Source organism: Seriola lalandi, unplaced genomic scaffold, assembly GCF_002814215.2.
Source record: "Seriola lalandi dorsalis isolate HSWRI2012SDOR001 ecotype SW California unplaced genomic scaffold, Sedor1 jcf7180002054585, whole genome shotgun sequence".
Lineage (NCBI taxonomy): Eukaryota > Metazoa > Chordata > Actinopteri > Carangiformes > Carangidae > Seriola > Seriola lalandi.
Window position 1 is genome coordinate 4,420,479 of NW_019525138.1, and position 19,024 is coordinate 4,439,502.

Below are 19,024 nucleotides of genomic sequence, written 5' to 3' on the forward strand. Positions count from 1 at the left end.
TCATACACATCTGAAACATGACAGGTGACACCGCCTGCTTTTCTGTAACAGGTTTTATATAAGATAAGAATATCATGTTTTTAATGTAAAATCTTAATTTGGAATGAAACCACAGCTGTCAGATAAATGCACTGGAGTAAAAAGTACAAAGTTTTGCTCTGAAATATGCTGGATTACAAAAGTAGCACAAAATACTCAAGTAAAATACAAATACACCAGAATTAAATCCAGTACTTGAGTAAATGTAACTGTCGGATATTCTACTTATAGGGAGGTAACAGATGAAAATGAACATTTTAGGCAAACTCATTTACAGTTTTCTCTTGAGCACTGTCCCTTTCAAATAATTGAATAAATTAAATTTGTTTTAATATTATAAAATGCTACTTTCAATGAAAATAATATGATACACAGCAGTTTTCCTTTCTTAAAATGGCTAAATTAACTTAGTTTATTAATTAGTTTTATTTTTGTTTTGACCAGTAACTACAAAATAACATTTAGCCACTGAAAACATGGAAACAGCAGTGAAGGTACACTTCTACCTGTACCACTGATGACTATTTGTCTCCACCTAGTGTTTGAATCTGATTACCTGGAGACCAGCTTGTTTTTCTGCACTTGACACGTGCACTTGCTTTTCTGACCTGAATAATGTTTAACCTGCATGTCTTGGGTTCACTCTGGGTTAAATATTTATATCTTGTTCACCCTCTGGTCGCATGAATACGCATCAAAGCAGAAATTAAAATGCAGACACTTTTATTGCAGCAATTATTCAATAAAACCGATTAGTGTTCTGACCTGGAGGCAACATTTGAGTCCCTGCATGTTTCTGAAGGGAATGTAGTAGTGTCGGCAGTGCAGGGAAAACATGCAAACTCCTGCTCTGACACACTCGTTTGCCACATCTTAAAATATATATGGAAACTTTATCAACACTAACAATATGAAATTCAATGAAATCCCTCAGAATTCACAGTACTTCTCAGTTACTAATAGAGCCCTCTCTTTCTTTTCTTTTCTGTTTTCATTGTGTGTTTACAATACAGTTAAATGCAGATAAAACTGAAGTACTCCTCTCAACCTAGTCTTGGCATTATCATTATCTTTCCATGAGTTTTAATGCACACATTATGACGTTGACTAGGTCATGTTTCCTCACAGAACGAAATGGAGATGTTAATACATGTTTTTATCTCATCTCAATTAGATTATTGTAATTCCCTTTTGAACCCTCTGACCAAATCTTCCCTACAGTGCCTACAAACTGCTGCCAGGCTTTATAACAAGATCACACAGATGGTCACATATAACACCTATTCTAACCTCTCTGCACTGGCTTCATGTTTTTAGAATTTTAGAATCCATTATAAAAATTCAGTGATCACTTTTGGAGCTCCACACGGCCACGCCCCAGAATACTTCATAGATCTCCTTCATTCCTTCACCTTCTTAGGTCTTCCACTCTGGGTCTTCTAAGCGTAATAGGAAATATCAAGAAAAAGATCAAAATATTGTGTGCATTTATCATCTTAACAAATTTCACTCTTTTTTTTCCAACCAGTCAGACTCCTGCGTGATACCCGCGTGATACCTGCGTGATACCTGCGTGATACCTGCGTGATACCTGCGTGATACCTGCGTGATTTGGATAAATAGTGTGTCAACCCCTTGCCCTTTGGAGTTTTTTGGTAAACAAAAGCTTCTAGTTACATCCTGTGTTGTGATCCAAAGTCTTACATTTGACAACAAGATCACAGATAAAATAACCAAAATTCAGACGCAGAGGCCGAGCTAATGCAGTTCAAATTATTTATTAACTCAAAATCAAACAAGAGGCTTACTGGAAGGCAGGGGCGGAGTGGGGGTTGGATGTTGGTTGGGGGGTTGAACTGCATAAATAATACACATATTGTAGTATATCTTGTCCGAGATTTCTACATGTTGAAATCATAACATTTGTCCAGTAATTTTCCTTAATATCAGAAAATATAAGATAAGAAAATATAATATGAAATATAAGACCAAAATTGTGCAATATTATAACTTTCCCCTAGAAACTGCATCATATCCTTTGCACTCATAGCATAGTGCAGCGTCAGTGTGCACACCTGCAGCTGTGTTTTCCATGCTACCTCCTCCTCGCCCGGTCTCATCAGCATCACCGGACTGACTCAGTTCTGAGGCTGCACAGTTGTCAGTTTGCACAACTACAGCTAGTTAATTTAATCTTTATAATCATTTGAAAATTTGAGTTAAATTGTGTCATTGGTGCATGAATTTTCTGTGTTATGGCCAAAGACGTGTTTTGTGAGCTCACACTGAAGTTGACCTTTGACCTTTGACCACCAAATTCTAAACAGTTCATCTTTGAGTCAAAGTGAACATTTGAGCCAAATTTGAAGAAAGGGAAGGGACTGTGGAGCGGAGCAGAGAGAGAGAGAGTGGTTAGACTGCAGCCCAAACTTATGTAACCTGGAACACAAAGGGCACCACACGTGTTCCACATCACACCAGCTACCCACTGGCATCAGTCCCATCAATTCTTATCTTTTACTATGAGGTCTTGTTTTATTTGCTAGCATGTTAGCTGATTCAACATGCAGGCCTTCTGATCTACCAATAAGAATTTTTCTGCCAACAATAACATGCCCTCTTGCAGTGGTTGACACTGTCACATCACAGGTTCTTCCAGGACCTTTCTGTGTGGAATTTGCAACTTCTTCTTCTTCTTCTTCTACCTGTTTTGGTTTCCTCTGGTTGCTCCAGCTTCTTCCCACAGTCCAAACACATGCAGCTTAAGTTAATTGGCAACTTTAAATTGCCCGAAGGTGTGGATGTGAGCGTGAATGTTTACTTCTGTATGTCAGCCCCTGTGATGGACTGGTGGCCTGACCAGGGCGTACAGTGGATATATGGATATACACACTGGGTGGCTCTAGCTCAGGTGGTAGAATGGGTTGTCCACTCATTACAGGGTTGGTGGTTCAATCCCCAGGTCCTCCTGCTCCTATGCCGAAGTGTCCTTGGAAAAGACACTGAACCCCAAGTTGCCTCACTTGTGAAACACTATGGATAAAAGCATCTACCAAATGAGTAAATTTAAACATACAAAACAACAGAGGAAGCTGCTCATTTAAAGGACTGTTCTATACCATTAGTCATCAATGGCTGCTCCATCTAAAAATCAGTTTTTCCTCTCCTCTTTCTTATCTCTCTATCTTTGGCACATATAGGACACTGATCAAACCAGATGAACTTCTGGGTCTTATGTTGACACAGCTTATACAACACAAGCCATCATTACAAGAATTTTCCATACATAACAGATATTTAACCTGAAATTTTTACGTGCAACGTGATCAAATATTTGCAAAATAAATGTCAAAGTACAAGAGTCTCACAACAGTTGCCCTTTAAAAAGGAAGCTGCAGCAACAAGCTGGTTAGTTTGCTGCATCCTGAGCTCAAGTAGTGCAGTGATCTGTCTTCATCTCCTGCACCATGCTGCTATCGTTTCAGTGGTTGTATTTGGTCTTTTTATTCTATCTGACAAGCCTCACAGACGTGGAGGCTCAGTTTCCACACGCCTGTACGACACAGGAGGCCCTGGACACCAAGACATGTTGTCCCCCCTGGAAAGATGGTTCTCCTTGTGGACAAAACTCAAGACGAGGGATCTGTGCAGCACCTGCTAGAGAAACCCTCTCACCATTTGACTACAGGGTGGACTGGCCAAGCGCCTTCTATACTTATGTGTGTAAATGCTTTGACAACTATGATGGATTTGACTGTGGTGTGTGCCTCCCGGGTTGGAAAGGACCCGACTGTACAGAACCGCACCACGTGGAAAGGAAAGAGATAACAGATATGAATGATTCTGAGAGGGAGAGTTTCCTCTCAAGCCTGGACCACGCAAAACACAACACCAGCAACCGTTACATGATCCTTACCAGCAATGACACAACAGTGTTCAGCAACTTTAAATTTCACAGCGCAACTGTCTATGATCTGTATGTATGGTTGCACTACTATGCAGCAAAGAAGTATGCTGATACTGAGGACGACGCTGCGCACCGGGGTCCTGCTTTCCCATTCTGGCACAGAGTGTTCCTACTCTTTATTGAGAGGGAGATCAGATTGCTCACAGGGAAAGAAGATTTCTACATTCCGTATTGGGACTGGACCAGACACACCAACTGCAACATCTGCAACAATGACTACTTTGGAGCAGTTGGCCCAGATGGTCTTATAGACAAGGCCTCCCGATTCTCAAAGTGGAAGGTGAGATATCATTCCTATTCTTTTCCACGTGTCTTCTTTCTCTTGCTCCGACTCATCTTTCTTTTCTCCACAGACCGCATGTGTTCTTGACGAAGGTCTTGGTATGATCTGCAGCCGCCCAGATGACCCTTCACCTGCACCTATAACCCGAAAACCTGGAATGGATCAAACTGCCGACACTTTGCCGAACATGGGTGATGTTAATGACATGCTGGGAACTGACAATTATGACACACCTCCATATAACGGCAGATCCAGGAACAGCTTCAGGAGCAAACTAGAGGGTAAATGACTTAACATGCATTATTAAATTATATTTCTTATTGAAGAACTGGTGACTTTAAGTTCAAATGTCTGCCACTAGAACTTCAACAATTTGACAAGCAAGAACTCTCGAATATAAAGCAGTAAAAGCGTAAGATGTAAACTAAGAAAAAAACAAGGTGAAGAAATTTTAAATCAATTTAAATTGTGTCATTTTGCCCTCTGAGGTTTTGACATTCCTCAAGATTCCCGACACCTGCAGTCCTCTATGCACAACCTGGTCCACGATTACTTGAATGGCACAATGTCTCACCTCCCCACTGCAGCCAATGACCCCCTGTTCATGGTACACCACAGCTTCGTTGACAAGTAAGTCATATCATTTTAATTTGTGATAAAATTCCCAGTTAAGGATAGATTGATATTTTTGAAGTGTATTTGAATTCAATACTGACATGCCCATATGTACAATGAAAGGGTTATTAGCTGCTGTAACTGTTTCTCCTGCCCTACTGGCCACAGAGAGAGACCACTTCACAAAGCAGTTCCAGAAGCAGGTGATGTGGGGCAAAATCCACAGTCCTTGGTCAGTGTAAAAATGATCATCTGAAGCTCATATGAGGCTTTTGCAGATGAAGTGTGTATCTTCTAAATGTACAGTGTTTTAAATTATAGCAACACAAAGTAGGAATTTGACACTAATACAAAAATAACCACTTGGTTTGTCTAACTTAAGACTGCTGAAGCCTCATATTAACTTTGATTAAACTTTGGAATGAAGTTTTTAAACAAAGTGAGGGCTTTGGATATTGCGCCCCACCGTAATTGCTTATGGAGGGATCTCTGATCTGATTATGAAACCAAATGTCTCAATGTGCACATATACACGTACTGTTTTAAGACAAATGCGAAAAAAAACGTGAATTTGTCATGGTTCTCAGAAAAGGGACACAGGAGCATGACTCGGGAAGCAGACGCAAAAGTGAAGAGTCTAAAGTAAAGAGAAAAAAGGATAGACTAATCCAAACAGATCAACAAAGTACTAAAGGTCAGACTGTGGCAAAATCAAAGTCAAATACCAAAAAACATGACAAGGGTCAGTGCAGGCAGGCAAAGAACAGAGCACTGGAAAGATAAGGTACATGCACAAAGACAATCTGGAAACAGGTCGGTATGTATTCTAGGAGCTGATGATGGGATGGGGAATGGGTGAGCAGGTGAGTGGGCAGGAGGAGCAGGCCAGGTGATTCTACTGGGTCTGAAATGAAAAAGAAGTGCATGTGCACACACAACTGGACTGATTGAATGAAAGGATGAGTGAGCAGACTCAAACTCAAAACCATGACAGAACCTATCCTTTAAGGTTTGAAAACAAAGATAAGTTAATGTTACAATAACAATGATTTATTGAACACTTTGTACAATATTCTCTGTGCTTTATAAATGTGTGTCAGGCTTCTTGAAGAGTGGTTGCAGCGCCACAAGAATGCAAGCTACCCTGTGAGTGATGAAATCCATAAAGCCCAGAGAGGGGATGCATTCATGGCCCCGTTCTTTCCTCTACGCGCCAACGCCTGGTACTGGGACAAAAGCACATTGAGCCTGGGTTACAGCTACAGGGCACACAGCATCCCCCACCCTGGACTCAATCACGGCGCCACAAGACAGGCTGAAGGTGGAGCAGGTAGAGCTCATTATAGTTTTATTTTCTGTGACACCTCACTCATGGTGGTACATGTGGGAAATGTACTTTTAACTGTCTAGAGTTTCTAGTGGAATCCTTCACTTTTTAACAATTGACCTGTTTTTGATTATTTGCTGATGCAATGTGAGAACGAACTGAACGTTCAGACCGAAAGTCTCAAATTTGCTCTGGCTGCCCAGCTAAGAACGCTGTTGAAGTCTGTGTGCACTCCGACAAAGATGAAATAGACGAGCTAGCAAGTTTGTCCAAAACGCTTGGTCTTGCAAACTTTATTTAAAGGGCCCACAAAGCAAACAGACATGTCAACCTGACCAAGTAAAAACCTCATTAAATCTTGTTAAAGGAACGAATGCTATCTGCTAATGCTGTGGTGCTAGTTACATGCAATTCCTTCCTATCTTGTCCTTTGACACACCAACATTCCTAACTCGCACTATCGGTGCACCTCTTTACTATTTAGTACTTTTGTCAAGGTCTCCTACTGCACTGAAGTTTTAGTGATGTCCCTCGCTCGTGAGGCCCTCAGCATAAAAGCATCTGCCAAATGAGTAAATGTAAATGTAAAAGTTCTCACGGTTGGAGTACTTTTACATTCTGACTGGTTGAGGCGCTGGCTCACATGGAAAATGACTGACTTCTGGTCACTTCGACGTTCTTGATGCCTTCGGTCTGAACAAACAGTAAAGAAACTAGAAAAACTAAATACACAAATAACGTCTGTGTCCTATGTCTTTGTGTTTGAATGCTGTCTGATTACAGGATCTACTACGTATCAAATTTGGATTAAAGAGAAGAATGGGAGCACTGACAAGTCATTGTCTTCGATTGATGTCCAAGGTTAAGAGTGTATAGGCCAGCTATTTTATAACAGAATGTAATTGGACTTAGATGGGCTGGGTGTTATATAATCTATAGGTTACAACTAAGACTTAATTCAATATTAGTTCATCCAGGGATTTTTTCTAATTGATGTGAGAGAAACTGTGATCATGATGTGTTTTCATCACAGCAACATTGGGACATTTGTTTGAATGTCATCATGTCGACCTGGATGTGTTGGCATTAACGTCCATTGTCACTAATGACATTGTCGCAAATGTCCATTGTAGCGAATGAGCATTAGCTCTTGGTAAACTTTTGGGGAAAAGGGTCTATTAGGACTGATATGGTGATAGTTTTGTTCTTGGAGCTTTGCTAAAGAGTGGCGTGGAATATATAAAGGAGAGATGATTTCTTTGTTAAGATTTAGAGGTCTTGCACTTATACTGAGTGTTGTGTGTAACTATACTCTCCATGATCAAGATAATAAAAGAGTATTTCACCTGATTCACCTCTGAGTTGAGAATTATTTCTTAATCTAATTGAATTAGCGTTATGTTTAAGTGTTTCCACTATTTGTTCTTTGTGCAATTCCTTAAAACTGTGGAACCGGTGTGCTCGGTCTGGGCTGGTCCGGTACTGGTCACTCGGCCGGTTTATGCTGTGAGCCATGGTCTTCACCGCAGGTGTAGGCTAATGCTAAGCTTTGAGTGTGATGTGTTTTTCTAAGGTGTGGCACAAAAAAAAAAGAGCCACTACAAGAGTATCTGAATAGAAAGGTGAGGCAGGGATGAGTCTGAGCGTCAGGTGCGCACTGTGGGCCGGGCCCCCCCCCCTTCAATAGTAAGTTCCTGCAGTTTCAGAACCAGACAACTCTTCAGATCCTACAGATTCAAGATCATATACTGTATATACTGTATATGTCCTTTAATGCAATAATAAACAATAACAAGGAATGTAAACAAATGTGTGGTCAAGTGGAGGACACTGGGGGGGGGTATACATATATATATGTATATATATATATATATATATATGTGTATGTATATATATATATATATATATAGGATTACACCAGAGCTGACACACAGAAATTGCTTTTGATTATATCAAAATAACAAGAATAATTAGCCGTTGTAATATTTTACATTTCATTTTCTCCTTTACAATTTAGTGCGGGTGGTAACTGACTACCATACATTATATACTGAGTCAGTATTTATTGGCAATATAACAAAGTACAGTCGAGGTAATTGTACTTTGCTTGAGTATTTTGCTTTGATGCCACTTCCTACTTCTACTTCACTATCTTTCAGAGGGTAATATTGTACTTTTGAGTCACTGCATTTATCTGACAGCTGAAGTCACTGGTTACTTCACTATTCTCGCATGAAAAACAAATGGAGATTTAATCAAATTATAAATTAGAAAATGAATGTGGCCCGAAACAAAAGAAAATGATATTGATCATTATTAAGTCTTTTTTCATGACCATACCAAATACTTCAGTTCCATTTTCCCAGATGTGAAGATTTGTTTTTGAATAATTTGGCCTGGACTATCAAATAATCATAACTAAATATTATTCAAGAAAATAATCAGGAAATTAATCCATACAAGTAGCTCATCATTTTACTTAAATGCAGTACATACGTGAGTAAATGTACTTAGTTACTTTACTACTGAAACAATTGAATTAGGTCAAACACTCACATCAGAGTGAACTTGATGTTTGGGTTTTTAAGAAATTTAAACACGTCATCTTGGGTTTTAGGAAATTATGACTATTGATTATGATTATGATCTTTTACTGCATATTATCTATATATTATTTTGAGCGGATTTATTACACAACATTAAGATATGTCGTTTAATTCTATTTATAGGGAGACAACAGATGGCTCTTTTAGTTTTCTCTTTGTTGGTCAGTGGGCACTGTCCCAATCAGATAATCAAATAAAATTGAATTTTTGAAAAATGTGTGTATTTTACTATAATAGAATACTACTACTACTATACTTCTTTTTAACTTTGCTTTGACCAGGAACTAAAACTACATTTAACTATTGAAAACATGGCAACGGTTGTAAAGGTACACGTCTACCTGTACCACTGATGATTATTTGTCTCCACCTAGTGTTTGAATCTGATTACCTGGAGACCAGCTTGTTTTTCTTTACTTGGCACATGCGCTTGCTTCTCTCTGACCTGAGTAAAGTTTAACCTGCATCGCTTGGGTTCAATCTGGGTTAAATACTTGCTGTGAATATTTGTTCACTCTCTGGTTGCACGAGGACACATCAAAACAGAAATTCAGACATTGAAGCAATTATTTAATGAGATGGATTCCAGTTGTACCCTGGAGGTAATATTTTAGTCCCTGCATGTTTTTTGAAGGTATGTGGTGTTGCAGTGCAGAGCAGGGAAAACATGCAAACACACGTTTTCACACAGATCTCAGAATACGCTGATGTTTGGGTTTATTTTCTTTATTATTAATCTACTATTTTTTATTCAAGTAGTCTGTAAGATAAACTGTGAAAAACCATAGAATCTGGAGTGCAGGCAGGGGTGTCTTCAGTTTTGTTTAGTCTGAAAAACAGTAATTAAAAGACAAAAAGATTCATAAATAACCGCTAGTTGCAGCCGTACAGCTGAGGTTGATGGGAGTGTCATTTAAAAATGAACTTCATACCTTCTCAAGCAGATATTTGAAAGAAGTAAAGTAAAGAAAAGAAAAGTCTCTTTCTCCACCAACTGTTGGATCAAATCATGTTTATTAATGTGTTCAGGAAATCCCCACAGAAACAGTTTACAGGGGAACTTACAGATTTACAATCATTCTTGACAGAAGTGCCAGCTTAACCCCCATGGTTCAACACTGAGGACGCCTGCTGAATCTCACGGCCAGCTAACTGCACACCCATTCCCCTTAACAGGTCTACCACCAAGTCCTTCCAGCCCACTGACGAGCTACTGACAGAGTACTTGTTGTGTTGGTCTTTTAGTCATGAAGTATGCAGCGCTATAATAAGAAGTAGTAGCCTGTAAACACCCAGACATTCGAACTAGGTTTCCTTTCTTCACGTCTGGACCGTTCACAGTTAAAGAGCCTTCATATTTGGTGCCAATCCTTCATCCCAACTAGGAACATTAGACAGCTGGATGCTTTCAGGTTTCAAAGTAAAACTGTCAACCGTTGGTGAGAAAAACCTCATCTGTCAAAATCATACGCAGTTTAGGCCCTCGAGGATACACTACTTTCATATACAGGATTTGTCATACTGCTCAAATGCATTTGGTTCAGCAGTCATAGTACAAATAGAAATGCTAAAACTAGTTACAGAAAAAAAAAAACACATGTAACATCTCTTTAAGGAATAACATGTGAAGCTTGTGAATGTATCAGGACACCTGTCTCAGTTAACCGGCTGAAGTTTGTGAAATGCCCAACACCTTGTATTGACCTACATTAAGTAGGAACACTGTCAGAATGATTCATTACACTCAAGGTCATCTCAATTCAATCCGAGGAATTCAATGACAGCTACCAAAAATATCTGAAGACAAGAATTGCATATACTCGCAGATTCTAATTTTAAAGTAGATTTAATTTTTAAGATTGTTGGCTTGCCTTGTGCTTCACGGTCTCACTTAGTGGGGGGGGGAAGGTAGTGTTCATTGGAGAACCATTGTTAAGAATAATCTGTTATATTCCAATATAATAATAATAAAACAAACAGCATGATTTTCAATTGACACCAGAATGATCGAGGATGGGCGTTTATTCATTTTTTTTTTTTTTTTTTTTTTTTTTTACTTTTTCTGTTTTTTGATTTGCTTCGACCTGATACAGGTTAAGATGCAATTTACTGAATCTCTTACTGGTGGGTTGAGGTTTCAAAATCAAAAGAGGTTAAAATGAACATCTAGCATTCAGTCTACCTTGGGTGAACATTTCTAGTTAACATAGATATATACTACAGGGAGGGGGGAGGAGAGCTTGCACCCTTGCTCTTTCTTTGCCGTATGAAAACCATGCTTCCTCTGGAGAGTAAGGGTGGGGAGAAGGGGGCCGTGCAAGACTGAGAGTGGGGGTAGGCTGAGTGGGGCAGAGGCTGAGTTTGGTGGATGGAGAAAGGGGCTTGAAAACCAGACTGCTGATTCCACAGGAGGTGTGTAAAAGGCACGCCAGGGTTACTCCCAATCCCAGCCAACATACACAGAGACGCCTTCACACCCACACACACTCGCTGAACACACAAGGTACACACACACGCGCACGCACGCACGCACGCCCACACACACACACACAAGCAGCACAGGCTAGAGCCCCACTGACGAGGGGAGAAAGCAGGAGGGAGGGAATGAAGGAAGTTCTTGAAAGAAAGAGCTGGGGCTGAAAGGTGGGTTAGATGGGAGCGAAGGGGCCTGGATCCGGTGCTGCCGCTGTGTTGAAACAGAAAAAATAAACAACAAACAAAAATCAAAACTGGTGGAATGGATCATTTCTGGTTCTTCAGCTGGTTGGAGAGCCAGTCCAGGCCCTCGTACAAGCCATCCCCGCTGGTGGCGCAGGTGGCCTGGATGTACCAGCTGCGCTGGCGGAGGGCGTGCAAACCCAACTTGTCTGTGATCTCTGCAGCGTTCATAGCGTTGGGAAGATCCTGGGAGGAGAAGAAACAGTGTGTCATGATGCAGAATTGATATTTGACATATTACAAATGCTGATTAGGGCTGGATTACAAAAAGACAAAGATTAGTTCAGATTAATCACAAATTTGCATTTAATTGATCCAATATGGTTTCTTAAAATCCCAAGATCAACCGGTTCTGTCTTTTCTCAGTGGTTACTCTCTGTACATTATTCAGTTTTAGCTGTACGATGTGTAAAATATCTTAGTCAAAACAAAGTTACAACGTGCATAAAAAGGTTATTTTAAGTTCAAAAGTAACAGTAGACAATAGCTGCAGATATGAGTAATTACAGTCTATGTGGACCTGCTGCAGTTTAAAGAACTGTCGTGACTCAGGACGGTCAGCTGACTGTGGCTATCTTGTAGCAAACCTAGAGATCAAATTTACAAGAGGGACAGACTGAAACAAGACTCTGCTCACTGATCTGAGCTCTGTCTGTGTTTGCTGAAGAGATATTTTCTATAGCGGCGGGATGTGAAGCTGTGGAAGTGGAGTGAACAGTGTGTGGATTCTTCTTTGTTCAGTCTGTCCCTGTTGGGGAGCTAACACTAGCTAACAGCTGTCTGCAGATATCAGGCTGATTTTCAGTTTCTGTCCTGTCTGTTCTCAGTGATCATTACAGTTTATTTACATGAAGCATCTACTGACAACAAGCATATTTATTTCTTAAAATATACGTGATGATTACACAAAAATAAATAATAAATATGAATCCATAATAATAAATACTTGATCCACAGTTTTATAACCAGGAAATATGTTTAGCCTGCACTGTGTGTTTAACATAATGTAATATTCAAAAAAACAAGTGTTGCTCACTGTTGAATGTAGAACAAATGTTTGTTTCCAGGATAAATTCTCACTGGTTTTTATCTGATGTAGCTGAATCATCAAAAATCAAATCAGGAGATCAGTGCTGATGTGCAGCCCTAATACAGATACCTCCACATCTACTATATCTCTATTTGCAGCAAGTTAAAACAAAACAGATTCTCAATCTCAGTCTTATGTCAAAAACAAACATTTGAAGATGCTCTAAGAAACAAAAACGTGACCTCACCTGTTTATTTGCAAAAACAAGCAGCACAGCATCTCTGAGTTCATCCTCAGCAAGCATTCTGGACAACTCCTCCCTCGCCTCGTTCACTCTCTCCCTGTCGTTGCTGTCCACCACAAAGATAAGCCCTGCATACAAAGACACAGTGCTGGGTTATGACCAGTAAAACATCATGACTGTTTCAGTTTGTCACATATCTGTTATTAGTTGCAACACAGAAATTCAGCTTTCTAATCGTTCATCATCTGGTTTCAAAGACTTTGTTCCATTAATAATGAATCATGTCTAAATTGTTCCTGCTGCTTAATAAGTCTCTTTGACCTGATCAAAGTCAAAGCCTCATGTAATGATATGTAATGGATGAGTGCAGCCCCAAACTCTGGTTCTAACATGGCTGTTATCTCAATCAATAACCCAAAACATTTGAGGGTCACACTGATGAGTGAGCTCAAGAAAGTTGGGTACCCTGCTAATTCAAAAATACTCAGAATGTGTAACTTGTTACATGCAGGTGGTCAAGAGTGTGAAAATCTCATCAAACCAGAGGATGACAAACACTTGACTTGTGGTATCTGAGTTTAAATGCAGTTGAAATAACTACTAATTGCTGCCAAGTCATTGTAAGACTTGCTCCTATGAAAAGCAGATGCTGTGAGTTTTGTCTTTGATAGCTGATGGCAGAGTTTTGATAGAAGTGATTGGTCTGTAGAGATTCAACAGTTTAGCACACGTATGGTAAGAGGATGATTATCATGAAGATTAATGAGCCCTGAGGATGCCCTGGGCTTTGTGTCAATTCACTGTTTTTCAGTCTACATTTGGCAAATGTTTCATCATCCATGTAGCTCACTAAATGTGCAAAGCAGTTATTTTTGTATCACTGTAAGAGCTGACGCTGTGGTCACATGGACATCCCTAGCCTGAAAAGGAGTTGGCACTTGCTTGTGTTGCTGCACATCTGCATCTGTAAGCAGCACCACTGACTGCAAAATTAGACAGGCTCTCTGCTGTGAGCAAGATAGGCATCGATACTCAATGAAATCAAGAGGACTGATACCACAGAGGGTTTTCTCCTTTGTTCGTGTGGTAACCAAACAGTCTGCTGGTAACATTTTTACTGTAATAACCCTGTAAACTGTGTGTACCACTGACAGAGAATTTCACTGACAGTCAAACTGCCTCCTGCTCTTGTAGCTACTCTGACATTGGATTGTGCAGTTTGGAAAGGTCGATCCTGAAGATGAGAGCCAAATAGTGTTTGGTGAATCATACATTTTACAGGGAGAGAGAGAATGACTATCCTAGTGCGCACTGACAGTTTCACATGTTTTCAAAGTTTTTTTGACAAATGTCTCTGCTCTTTGCACCCGCCTTTCTCTTGAGCAGTGGTCCAATGTTTATTTTCCTTGTGACCCCTTTAAACAAAACAAGCTACTTGTGAACCTCAAAATTAATATGAAAACAAATTTGTAGTTCAACCAAAAGGTTATTTTTCTGTCCTGAATTATTTCATTTGAAGGATTTTTAGAGACATTAAATGAATAAAATGTTTAGTATTTGACACAAGAAATTACAGAAAAGTCAAATGCTTTATCTTCTGGCTCTTCTCATTTATTGTGGGTCTGAAACACTGTAGTTTAGGGAGTGAAATCTTCTAGATGGTGAGTCAATGTTTACAAATGCTGATGCAGCAACTGTAGCTGCATGTAAAGCATGTAAAGCATGCATCTTTACATGCTGGGGAAAAACACCAATATATTCTGAAGTAAAACATGCCATTTCTCGAATACTCTTGGGCCTTTTTTGATAAACGATGCAGTATCTGACTGTCATTACCAAAAAGGATTCACACATTCAATTTCACACTTGGATGCTCAGTGATGTTTGTGGCTGCTGCTGGATGTTTTTCTGGTGCAGGCAAAGAGACAATGAGAAGCTAAAGCAGGACCAAAGGTGTCTGAAGCTACTGAGTTACCACATTAGACTTGTGTAGGCAACAAGTCATTGTAAACTAAAATCAAAATACAAGTTCAATTGTGAATTCACCTGTAGCATTAGTAGTAAGTACTAGGCAGCATTTAGCCTTTAGTGCCCTTATATTTACTGATGAATAATATTTCAGGAAATAGCAGGGGAATCACACACTACACCCTTTGAGAACTGAACAATGGTGTATGAGTCACTCGTTCACTAACTTTAAGATCATCTTTTATGCACCAGTGAGGCCACCTATGGGCGGTAATGTTCACTGACACCACTGCCAGCTGAGAAGTCCCACTCACCTTGAGTGTTCTGAAAGTAGTGGCGCCACAGCGGCCTGATTTTGTCCTGACCGCCCACATCCCACACTGTGAAGCTGATGTTCTTGTATTCTACAGTTTCAACATTAAAACCTGGACAGAGGGGGAGAAACACAGATGAATCAGAAAAAGGTTCACATTTTGAACCTGCCGGGAGTAACAAAGCTCAATATACAACACTCCATGCCGTTTAACATTTATCTGAATTCAAATTAAATGGAAATCAAATTAAGTTAAAGTTTTAGTTCAAATTAATCAACTATTTTGACAATCAAATAATTTAAGCATTTTCTCAATCGAAAACACCAAGCACTGCCTTTTTCGGCTTTTCCAATGTGAGGATTTGCTGCTTTTTTCACCATTTCATGACATTTCATAGATCAAACGATTAAATAGTTAGTTGTAAAAATAACCAACAGATTCATTGATAAGGAAAATAACTGTTAGTTGCAGTCTTATGTCTATAGTATGAAACTCACAAGGCCTAAATGTTGGTGAGTTTAGATTCTTTATCTGGTGTACTTGTTGTTTTTTTTTTTTAATCAGATAGCTTCTGATTTCAGTAAAATTCTGCCAATTTTATACATAAACTTTCAACTGGGAAAAGTTCTTGTACAACTCAACTCTTTACTTTGTATGCAAATATTCTTTATTCTCTACCCTTGGTGCTGTCATGGGGTGTGTCTGTGTGTGTGTATTCTATTGTGTGCAACTTGGTATCATGTGTCGTGTCTTGTTTGTCTAGTTTGTTTAGTTTTATTCTGTCACTGTGCATGTTTGTAATTGTAAAAACTTTGTAAACTGCCATGGTACCACAATTAGCTTCCAGGTATCTCTGGAACAATACAGCAAATGGTAAAATGTATGTTTAATGCTGTACATTGTCCCCTACAGCAGGTCTTCAAAGAGAAAAATGTTGATTTTTCAAAGTCAGGCTACTTTTTGTGATACCTGAAGAAAAAGTTTTGGTTTTTGTACCAAAAACTATCTATACTAGCACCAAAAAATTTCAAAAAGGTACTCAGCAAATATGTTGAGACATAAGACATAAAAAAATGCAACTGTAAAGTAAGTTAATCTGATTAATAAATGGATATTCATACCAATGGTGGGAATGGTGGTGACTATCTCTCCAAGCTTCAGTTTATATAGGATGGTTGTTTTTCCAGCAGCATCGAGCCCGACCATGAGAATCCTCATCTCTTTTTTGCCAAACAGGCCCTTGAATAAGCTTGCAAATACATTCCCCATGGTGACGAAGCTGTCAAAGAGGAGAAGAAAACACGGTTAGGAGTGTTAACATCTGCGGTTTTTCAGTTTCAGAGTGGAAAACACCAAGAGGACAGAACAAGACAGAAAGAGTGAATGATCAGGATAACAGTACCACCTGTGAGTTAGGCTAGTGTGCTGGCAGTAAACATATTATTCCATCATTGTTGGGAGTTCATAAAGGCACAAATAAATGAACTAAAATAGGCTGGTAATGGCAGTATATTACCTGGTTGAGTAAAAAGCAGATTCTCATTGCACTAAAAGCAGCACAATGAATGTAATATGTCGGGAGCCATGTTTACTGAGGGTAATGGTTAAACATTAAGGTTAAGGTTTGTGGCTATACATTACCAGCCAGCAAATACTATCAACCATTATCTCACGTTTCCCTGTGTTAAATTACACAACATAGATGTTAATGTTACACAATTTATATTGAAATATCACTAGATGCTGCTAAAAATCATAAATATATTAATTTAGAGCTGCAACGATTGGTGGATGACAACTATTTAGATAAAAATTATTATAAAATGATAAAATGGTTGAGTAGAGTCCCAACATTTGCTGGTTAAAGCCTCTCAAATGTGATGATTTGATGCTTTTCGTTGTATCTGATTGTATACTGAATCAGAGCTGCAATGATTAGTCAATTAATCAATATACAGAAAATTAATCAACAACTATGTTGACAATTGAAGGATCATTTTACTGTTTTTATTAAGCATGAATGCGAAATATTTGCTGGTTCCACATTATCCAATGTGAGAGTTCTCAGCATTTCTCTGTTTTATATCAGTATAATTTTAATACCTTTTTGTTTTAGACTGTTGTTCAGATAAAACCAGGCATTTGAAGATGTCATTTTGGACTAGGGAAACTTAGAACAAGCATTTTCGATATTTTCTGGCACTTAAAAGATGATGATTAATTGAATAATTGAGAAAACAAAATTAATCAATTATGGAAATAGTCCTTGATTGCAGCTTAAGATGTTAACGTCACCTAATTTATAGAGAAATCTTAAGACTATGCACTAAAAATCCTATACAGCTACATTTAGAGCTGAAACGACTCGTCATTAACTGATCAACAGAATTTTAATTGACATCTACTGGATAAAAGATAAATCGTTTCCTTAATTTTTTCTGCAAAAATGCCAAACATTTACCGGTTTCAACCTCTCAAACGTGTGTTACCCTTGGTTGCAGCCCTAGGTTAGTCAATCCACAAAAAATATGAACTAACTGAATTTTCATTTGGGTTATTTTTTACGCAAAACATTTGATGGTTCCGCATCTTCAGAATTGAATTCTTTTCTTAGTTGTACATGAGAATAAACTGAATATATTTGGGGTTTGGACTGTTGGTTAGACAAAACAGAACATCTGAAAACGTCAAACAGGGCTTTAGGAAGTTACAACAGGCATTTTCACCATATTCCAACGTATTATGAACTAAGCCATAAATTGACTAATTGGGAAATGAATCAGAAATTGAATTGATTGCGAAAATAATCGCTGGTTGCAAACCCAGACACGCTATTAACCCCGATAAACCGAACAGAAGACCGATGACCAGATAAGAGAGGCCTGGTACAGCTGGTAAACTCTGTCGGCTCCAGCAACACAGATAATGTTACTGTAGGTGTGAGCTCGCTAGCATGCTAACAACACCCCGACCTTAGCAAAAGGCCGACAATTCAGCTACAGCTTGAGTTAACCTTTAAATGTTAAGTAAATGCGTTCAGTCTATGATGAATTGATTATTTTAGACGTGTGGACAATCGGAGATGAGTTCTTTTAGCCGGTTACCACAGCTCGAAGCAGATTACCGATGGCTTCATTAAGGGCGGATGCTTCGGCTAGTTAGCTTGGTAGCTTACGTTAGCTTGCTACTAACTGACGGGCGACACCGTTCGCGAACGGTTTGAAGAACTCCGTCGTTTACAGCATACGGCGACACACTGTCGACCCATCCAACGTTGACATGTTCTGAAAAGCGTCGGTCAGACTTAAACTCGGTGGTCTCTCGGTAGCTTTTCGACCTAGCAGGAACTACGTTAGCGAGCAGGCTAACCGAGCCGCCGTTAGCTAACTGCCGCGTCACAGTAAAGAGAGTGCACCGTGACGTCATGTTAAACGTTAAATAAAACGGACCGTTCGCACGGAGAAGCAGTTGGCGCACATTATCTCACATTTTAGGACCACTAACAGCCTGTTTGTACGGATATTTACCTTTAGAAAGACAGCTTCTCGATCTTTCCGTTATCTTTCACTGTCACTCCAAAATGGCGTCTTGCGCAACCAGGGAGACACCGGCGTACGGGCACTTCCCACTATCAAACCGGCTCCAATCACCGAGGAAATGGTGTAACTAACAACCCGCCTCTGTTCCCCTGCTGACCTATCACAGTGTCCGCAGATCTGTGCGCACGGTGCACAAGATGTCGAGGAAGTGAACCGCACACAAGTTTATTCAAGTTTCAGACACAGGCACCCAGGGAAGTGGATAACAACACTGACAGGCTGAATGACTGAACTCTTAGTGGTTTCTCTTGTTATGTTGGTGTCCAACCTGACAAAATGGCTACGGCTGTCATTTGAAGTTAGTGAACAGGCCT

At 39.4% G+C, this 19,024-nt stretch overlaps 2 protein-coding genes across 2 annotated transcripts; one reads left to right on the forward strand and one right to left on the reverse strand.

The window, feature by feature from the left end:
- Nucleotides 1-3,437: 3,437 nt before the first annotated feature.
- Nucleotides 3,438-7,581, forward strand: LOC111664331 (tyrosinase-like). Its single transcript, XM_023418860.2, has 5 exons — nucleotides 3,438-4,286; nucleotides 4,360-4,570; nucleotides 4,778-4,919; nucleotides 6,005-6,234; nucleotides 7,015-7,581. The coding sequence occupies exons 1-5, from the start codon at nucleotides 3,507-3,509 to the stop codon at nucleotides 7,095-7,097; spliced, it is 1,446 nt and encodes a 481-aa protein (XP_023274628.1). The 5' UTR covers nucleotides 3,438-3,506; the 3' UTR covers nucleotides 7,098-7,581.
- Nucleotides 7,582-9,832: 2,251 nt separating this feature from the next.
- arf2b (ARF GTPase 2b) lies at nucleotides 9,833-18,782 on the reverse strand. The gene is made up of 5 exons (XM_023418893.2): nucleotides 18,639-18,782; nucleotides 16,233-16,390; nucleotides 15,112-15,222; nucleotides 12,833-12,957; nucleotides 9,833-11,741 (listed from the first exon to the last, which is right to left on the reverse strand). Exons 2-5 carry the CDS (start codon nucleotides 16,378-16,380, stop codon nucleotides 11,580-11,582), a joined length of 546 nt encoding a protein of 181 aa, XP_023274661.1. The 5' UTR covers nucleotides 16,381-16,390; nucleotides 18,639-18,782; the 3' UTR covers nucleotides 9,833-11,579.
- Nucleotides 18,783-19,024: the final 242 nt, after the last annotated feature.